This window comes from Drosophila simulans, chromosome X, assembly GCF_016746395.2.
Source record: "Drosophila simulans strain w501 chromosome X, Prin_Dsim_3.1, whole genome shotgun sequence".
NCBI classification, from domain to species: Eukaryota; Metazoa; Arthropoda; class Insecta; order Diptera; family Drosophilidae; genus Drosophila; species Drosophila simulans.
This window is the reverse complement of record NC_052525.2, coordinates 298,893-307,664: the sequence shown is the minus strand read 5'-3', so window position 1 is coordinate 307,664 and position 8,772 is coordinate 298,893. Positions and strand designations below refer to the sequence as shown.

The 8,772-nt window shown below is 40.7% G+C and overlaps 1 protein-coding gene across 1 annotated transcript; it reads left to right on the top strand.

Moving 5' to 3' along the window:
• Positions 1-5,797: 5,797 nt before the first annotated feature.
• Positions 5,798-7,201, top strand: LOC27209055 (lysosomal aspartic protease). Its single transcript, XM_016184569.2, has one exon. The coding sequence runs from the start codon at positions 5,860-5,862 to the stop codon at positions 7,081-7,083; it is 1,224 nt and encodes a 407-aa protein (XP_016037528.1). The 5' UTR covers positions 5,798-5,859; the 3' UTR covers positions 7,084-7,201.
• The last annotated feature ends 1,571 nt before the right edge of the window (positions 7,202-8,772 follow it).

Sequence of the window (8,772 nt, the reverse complement as noted above, 5' to 3'; positions counted from 1 at the left end):
CTGGCCCGGCCGTAAATGCATAAGTACGCAATTGTGATGACCCAAGGAAGTGCACTGTCGGGGTTTCCGGCCAGAAGAATACGAACCATTTTTATATACATAAAGTGTTCGAAAAGGACGAAAAAAATTGAATTGTTAACAAGGGAGGAAATAATGATTAGTCCGAACTTGGACCTGGAACTTTATTGAGCTGAGCTGATTCTTTGGCCTCTGGACGGATGTCCGGTCGAGAAGCCGGTGACCAGACATCTAAGCTTGCCCTAAGAAAATATATAATACCTTCGAATTCGTAGCTTATAGCTCAACGATTGTTGCAATTGGTTTAAATTACTGTTTGGCCTAGCTGATTGATTTTCTTCTTTTATGGCAGAGCAGTAGTGAGCACATTAAAATCCTTCTTTGCACAACCCAATCTTAACTTCCATTGGTATTCACTGAACTGAAATGAAAACTGCGCCTCAACTCGGCTCGCCCATAAAAATTAACTCGCATTTTTAATCGGCAGTCCGGTTCACTACGCAGCTTCTTCGGTTTTTTAGCTTTCGTGAACTGATTTATGAAGGGAGTTGCACTGGTCGTCAGATGCTCATAAAAATTTGTCAATTTAATTGAACTTACAATTTTAGAATTTTTGAGCCCACTTTAATGGCCAGTTTGTTCATTGTCGTCATTGCTGCTCAGCTTTAGAATTTTTATCGCGATTGGAATTGACGTCGCAGAGACATTTTACAATGGCACATTGCACAAAAAAGGGGGAAAAACAGTAACTCAGCCCGTCGAGGTAATATGAAAATACTGATGATGGCATCAGGTAATTAAAGGCGAGGACATATTATGGGAAATAACTTAATCTTTACTGTTGCCCAGCGCAGACGTTGAAGAAATTAAAAAAATAAATTAGTTCGCTGATATAGAATGGTTTGATGTACATACAACTGTGTACATCTGTGTACTCCTAAGACCATTCTTTTTACTAATCAAGCTGATCATATTGCTGTCTTATCGATGCGAAGATTGTCGGCTCCCCGTTTTTTAGTTTAAGGCTGCCTGCCGCTTTGAAAATGCAATTTTGTCGGGGCATTTTTTTTAGCGTTCATTTACAAGACTAAACGATCACTTATGCGCCAAATGCCCAATCATTTCCACTCACAATTATCCGCACATTGTTGCCATTACTCAAGAGGCTTTTCAATTTGGTCATCCATTAGTTTTTATTGATTTTTGTGCAACATTTTTCTAATTTGCAGTCCCAAAACGAACTGAAGACGGGCAGCGCCAGTGGCGAAAAATGAGTCAAGGCAAGATCTTGACCAACCTCGGTGGCACATATCAACAGCCTGGGTGGTCCACATCTACAGGACCAGCCATCATCTTCCAAGTGAAGTGCTCCGAACACTCGCCTCAAAAATCAACTCAACTCACTGGCATGTAAAGTAAATGGGGCGCGTTTTATGCAAAAAGAAACGATCCACATGCGAGACGAGATGAAAACCAAAATGTGAAAAAAGAGCAAAAAATAAGGCAAATATCCGATGCTGAGACTTTGAACACACTTTGTGCAACTTTGGGTTGCTTCATTCCAAATCGTGCACATCCCACCCAGCTTAAAGTCCAGCTCAGTTGTAAGCGTATGTGAAACAATAGAAAAAACCTAGCCGTTTTGAGAGGCACTTGGCCTTGGCTGAAGAGGTTGTTATGATTTGAGTGGAAACTTGGTATATATGTGCCAATGCGCTGCTTATTTAATTCATTGTTTCAAAACCAAACTTAGTATACCCTTTGAGAGGGTAAGAAACAAATTGAAAAAACAAGTTCATCGAGATCGTGGCCACAAACTTAGCCCAGTGATGGCTATCGATCAACGCCCGGTTCGCTCTGAGAGTCCGATCCGATCTTGGAGTCTTGAAGTCCCCTTGAATGCAATGAATGGGGTTGCGGAACATAATCCCTCGCTGATCTGAGCGAGCAGCCAAAAAACAGTTAAAGAGACGCGCGCGCACTAATAAAAAGCAATTAGTAACTATCAGCACTGGTATTAACCCTCTGCATTTTCGGGTCCGACTCGCAATGTGGGTCAGGCAGCAAACATTTCATTAGGTAGTGAAAACCCCATCCGAAGAACCACAAACAAGGCTATGTACACAGAAGAGAAAACATCTTAAAATATTTTGCATTTGCAATCTTCACTTCATTCGGCACCTCAATAGTACGAATAATTGTTGCATCATTCAAATGTTCCTATCACTGTACTTTGGAGCGGTGTATGAAGAAATGCAGTTGCAGCATTTTCTTTGTCGAAGGATGCAGTGCGTGCGGTGGGTCCTTGTTCCTAATTAGTCGTCCCCTCAGCCGATACATATCGCTTGAGCAGGGCGCGTGTCCCTTTTTTCTGTGGCTTCTGTATCAATTAGTAGCTGCTTTTCCTAAACACCGCTCCCGTATCTACGGTCCTCAAGGGTTAGGAGTTGTGAACTGCTGCGGTAGGTGAAAGTCGTAAGATTCCGGGGACATTAGATGTGCTCATAAAATTTTCCGTGCTAGTTGGCTGGTGGATCAACATCAGCATCCTTCTAGAACCCAGGATCTATAGTTATTTAAGAAGTTAACGAAACTAAAAAGGAAGTCCCGATAGTATCTCGTTAGCGAAAGTTATGACTTGCTTGAAGAATTTGAAAATTTCCCTGAGGGTCTTTTCAGGCCTGCGTGTGTTCCTTATCAGTGAAAACTAATTTTTATAGATATGGCTAGGGACGTCCCTAATGGTTAGGATGACTCACAAGGAAGCTGTTCTTGGGTAAAATTGAAGTTCCCTTTTTTCAAATCCCTTGTCCCGGCCAATGTCGTTTTGGAAGCATCTTCGCCTCGCAAAGAATCTCTGCTTGTAACCTCCCCAGCAATTCATAACCCAAACACAAGTCATTGGGCAAAGCAAATAAAATTATCTTATTACAAATTATGCCCCCAGAACTTCTGAGGATTGAAGGCGGGATACCGAGCCCGAGAATCGCGAGTCGCGAATTCAGAACTCAAAGGATCACGAGAGCAGACGCTAAATAGATTATGTCAAATGATCAAAATCACATAATAAATTCACTTGGAGAATGAAGTGGAGCCGCGGGCTGCGGAATAAACGCATCCAAAATCAAACAAGCCAGGGCGTTGCACCTGGGGGCGTGGTCTTAGCCCCCAAAAGCCCCCTCTAAACCCTCTAAGCCCACTGCACTACACTCTTTAATACGATTTTACAGGGAATGATTGCGGCAAGCCTCCAAATTGCCTGGCATCGATTATTGTTTTGCATGTGGCCGACACTGCAGCCGATATGGGTTCCCCATTCCATTCCCCACACAATCCCCACAACCCCCACCTTAACCCCCTTTTGCCGACGGCGCTTTAATGCTTCATGTTCGATCTTCCCGAAGAACGAATCCCAAAACTGATAACGCACCACAGAAACAGAACCACCTCGAAAACTCCAAGGAGGTGCGGAAGTTTTAGCGAAAACAATAAAATATTGATCCGACTGCACAATAAATTCAAAGCCTAAGTACAAAGGAACTCGTGGGTTAAGAATCGGAAATCGGAGGAGTCTCTCACACTTTGCGTGCAAAAATCGATCAGGCGAAATGAAATTGAAGTTAAAACGCAGCGCCCGAGGTCCAAAGGCGATACAGCATGCCCAAGATATTTATCTCCAACTCTCAGACAACGAAACAAAAAATCTGCACCTACTCCATAGATACATAACCGGCAATTCGTTTCTTTAAAATATATTTTATGCTAAATGGTCCAGTTTTTAAAATTAAGAGAAATCATATAATTTGATTTTCGCGTCAATAATACTGCTATTTTAGGAGGGCAAAAGCAGAGAAAACAATTTCTGAAGATTCGGAAATTCCTCACTTGGAACTGTGCTTAAACCTCTTTTTTTTTAGTGTAACCCAAGTTCACAGCGGGCCAATGACTTTCACGAGCTTCTCCAGTCGGCATTTGCGTGTGAAAATCCTTTGAAATGGGATAGGCCTTATAGGCCTCAGAAAAATATCTGAGAAGAAGTCATTGCATTGTTCGGTTGACACATTTGGGCAAAGCGAAATCAATTTGCGAATGGTTCAGTGAATTTGTGATCGCCCCCGCTGCAAGTAGCAAAGTGTAAAAAATGCATTTGCCTTGCCTACAAACTCATCATCGGTTTTTTCTTTTCCCTTCGATGCAGTGTGCGGTGCCTTTCGCTACGGGTGATAAATTTTCAATTTGTTTGACTTCAGCACCCACGCCAAAGGATCGCTGGATTTATACATATGTATATATACGGTTGCAGCTGAAACAATGGTCTAGAGGTTATTATTACTGGATCGGGCGAGCACTATCAGGAAATATCACTATTCTTCCATATATGTTTGGACAGCATTGTTTTTGAGATTATTATAATAAAGAGCGTTAACTTTGGTACTGTTATGTCCCGCCTATGTACAGCGTGTATGTACGTACGTACGTATGTACATCATGTATATGGAAGCGAGCGGTTGGTAGCGCAACTAATTCCAATTGACACTGCTACACGGGAGAAAACCGGGCTCATCACGGCCCATTGTGTGTCGGGCAACATAAGGTCATGGCCAATCAAGTGTCTGACACCTACGGATACAAATACACGCCGATATCCTCTACTTTTTCTTTGACCTTTGTCCTCTGCCTTTGGTATCTGTGCATACATTTAATACAATAACTTTTTGTCTTACGCCTGACTTTCTTCGCACATTCTGTGTACGTCCTGGTGGGTCTATTTTTAAGAGCTATAACTACGAACCCTGGTCCATAAATATTCTCACACTTTTAAGTGGAACCTGACATCTCCATTAGAAATTGACAGCCAGTCGAATTACCATTTCCATTTCCCCAGGCAGGTTCCATAGCGAATTCATTGAGCTGGTAGTGTTTTGCATTTGAATATGGTGTTGTCTACGAGTATGAAAAAAGTGTTTAAAGATGACTCTGAGTTACAAAGAATGGTCCGAAGAATTACTCAACACTATACATTCTTGCGCATTTTCCGAATTGGGGAAACCAAGGGCCGCAATAGAAAAGTATGTCGGTATCCAAGGAAAACAATTTTTTTATCATACTTTCCTGGAATTTTTTATTAAGGATTAGCAAGAGGTGATTTTTTAGTGATAAGTACACATAAATCATCAGTTGATAACAAGTAGATATAAAAGCTAAGGCCAGTTATCGCAGTGAGCAATTCAAATGGTGAAATAAATATATACAACAGTATACATAATTATGAAGGTTTGCTTGGAGTCAGTCATAATAAGCCGAAGCTAAATTTTATTTACTATTTCAGGTAACGTTGCAATTGCAATATTACATAAACCTTAGCCTGTCTAGCTGAGATGGAGAACACACACAAAATTATTTGATTGATTGTTGTTGTACAATCGCCGGAATCACACACACTACACTGCTATCGTTATCAGGCAAGCTTACCGTTCATGCCAGTTGGACTCAGTGTAAAAGGGTATATTGTATCTGTTAAAAGGTATGAATAATATAAAAAGCAGCGTGTTGACCCACAAAGTCTATACATTAAGGGCTTGAAAACTGTAGGAGATAGAAATTTGGAACTAGGCTGATACTAGAAATGAATGGGTATAGGAATCTAACTAGGTATGTTTTAATATCAATGACCCATAAATGTCTCAAAGAATATTTTCCCATATTTTTTCCCCTTACCCAGAGTAAGGGGTATCGGAGGGCCGAGACACTCGACTATAGCGTTTCCTTTTGAGTTTTTATAAGAACCCCATTAGATGGTAAAATCACAGTCAGTCGTGTTCGTCGGTTGTTATTGGGAACATGCCAAGTTTTCAAATAAAGAGTTTGGTCTTTCTGGCCGGACTTATAGTTTTGGTTGGGGAGGCTAATTCCACCCTACGCCGAATACCCATTCAAAAATCGCCACACTTTAAGCGCAGCCACAAAAATATTGTGGCAGAAAGGGATTTTGTTCAGCAGAAATACAATCGCCAATACACCGCTAATGGGTATCCCATGGAGCACCTGTCCAACTACGATAATTTTCAGTATTATGGAAATATAAGCATTGGAACCCCCGGCCAGGACTTTTTGGTACAATTCGACACCGGTTCCTCGAACCTTTGGGTTCCGGGAAGCTCGTGTACCAGCGCAGCGTGCCAGGATCATCAGGTCTTCTACAAAAATCAATCCAGCACCTATGTGGCCAATGGAAAGCCCTTCTCCATAACCTATGGAACTGGCAGTGTTTCTGGTTATCTATCCGCGGATTATGTAAGCTTCGCTGGCTTGACGGTACAAAATCAGACATTCGGTGAGGTAACTACCGAGCAGGGAACAAATTTCGTAGATGCATACTTCGACGGAATACTGGGCATGGGATTCCCCTCTTTGGCCGTGGACGGAGTTACCCCGACGTTTCAGAACATGATACAGCAGGGACTCGTGCAAAGCCCAGTGTTTTCATTTTTTCTGAGGGATAACGGCAGTGTAACTTTCTACGGAGGTGAACTTATTTTGGGCGGCTCGGATCCCTCGCTTTACCGCGGTTCCCTCACCTATGTGAATGTCATTCAGGCTGCATATTGGAAATTCCAAACGGATTATATCAAAGTCGGTAGTACTTTCATTAGCACCTTTGCCCAGGCAATTGCGGATACTGGAACGTCTCTGATTATAGCTCCCCAGGCGCAATATGATCAGATTTCTCTATTGTTTAATGCTAATTCGGAGGGACTTTTTGAATGCAGTTCCACTTCCTACCCGGATCTAATAATCAACATTAATGGCGTGGACTTCAAAATCCCAGCCAAGTATTATATAATCCAGGAAGAATATGTCTGTTCGCTGGCCATTCAATCCATAAACCAAGACTTCTGGATTATGGGAGATGTATTTTTGGGGCGTATTTATACCGAATTCGATGTGGGCAATCAAAGGCTGGGATTCGCACCGGTAAACTCAGCAGTTGGCTTAAGGCAAGCGGTTCTGTGGCGGATCTTGTCTTTACTGCTGGCTTGTGGAATGTGGAAGCTGAAAAATTAGTTTAACTTCCCAAAACTAAAATAAAAATCAAGGCTATTTATAAATCGAACCATCCCTAGACCAATCGACTTAAAATGTACAAAAGAATTGCAAATATATCTGTATTTACAACCGAAAATGCCGTTTGCTTGTGAATCGAATCATGGCTCTTTTGGCTAGACAAGTATTTAGATATCTCTATTAAAATTATCTGTAAACATGAAATATGTAGTTATTACTGTGACATTTACTTAACCCGAGATCCATAACTTACTCAATTGAGTTGCAATTGAGCTGGGCAGCAGCAAGAGATTCTTTTGGCCAAAGCACTGTTTTTTAGCTGCATTCGGCGGGGACCATTCATCGGAAATTGTGCCGACCTAATTGGTCTGTTGTGTGATTTATTGTGAAAAAAAGCTCCGGGTTCTGTAAAAACAACTCCTTCCGATATTGGAACTCCAAGTGAAGTGGAACCCAATGAGCGCATTATTTATGTGATGTTATTTTTTGTGCTTTAACTAAGGATTAGGACTCGCATCTCCCACACGAAACGCAGCCGGTGGTCCATTCCCATCTAGATCACGATAAAATACACTGGGAAAACTTTGAGATACAAATATTCACAAATGGAGCGTTTCTATTCCTTATTAGGTTCTAAAAACAATTAACTTAATTTTGTATATATTCTGATAGATTATAAAATATTACAGAGTATTTCCTATGTTTATATCTTCGTTCCGTATTTCACAGATTTACCTTATTTTTCTGTAAGAAAGAGATGAACAGTTTTGTATGATTTCTTCATTGGCCTAATTTATAAATAGGAATTATACAAATTCAATTAAATTGAACAAATTTGTGCTAATATTATTTTCATCAGATTTGATCTTTCAATTTAATTTCCACAGTTACCCTTTTTTGCCAGAGTGTATCCCAAGATCAGTCTCTAATGAGCCACATCGGACTTATAATTTATTGACCCAACCATTGCATCCTTGGTCGAAGCTCATCAAATAACAATAAAATATTTGTTGCAATTGCGATCGGGGATCAGATCGGTTTCGTTATTGCAGGACCACCGGAATGTGACCCCCAGAAAAGGGAACCAAAAGAAAGGTGAAGAGTAATTCGAATCCCGAAGAGGAGGCAATCTGTCTCATTAGCCGCAAAAGCCCAGCCTGATTTATGGCTCGATCGGCCGTACGATCCTTGTTGTCTTGCTGTTGTTAGTCGGCCAGATAAATCACATTAAAATATTTAACCAGCGCAATCGGAATCCTCGGCCAGGCTGTTCGGCTGACAAATCTCTTAACGAAATCAGTTAACAACTTAACTAATGATAATCAATACGCTTTTAAACAGCTAAAAGGGCCTGCATATCGTAAGCCGACCGATAATGCAGCAAAAAGCCAGCCGTAGGAGAGGCTACAAGGAATAATCTTTGATAACCATTTTGTCGATTCGCCACATCTGCAAATAGTTGAAGCGCCCAATATAAAATGTTAGTATGTATTTGTATATTCAAGTATTTATCAAATTATTAAGTTATCTCAATCTAAGTCATTCAGTATATACCAAAATCAAAATGTATAAACATACGTAGTTAAAAAAAAAATAAAGTCAATTTTAAATAGTAAGTAGTAGATACAAAGCCTAAGACGTTCAAAATCTCTTTTTATGCAGTTAGTAATGAAATACTATATACAATTA

Coding starts and splice junctions, on each gene's coding strand:
- LOC27209055 (XM_016184569.2), top strand. CDS start 5,860: ATGCCAAGTTTTCAAATAAAGAGTTTGGTCTTTCTGGCCGGACTTATA.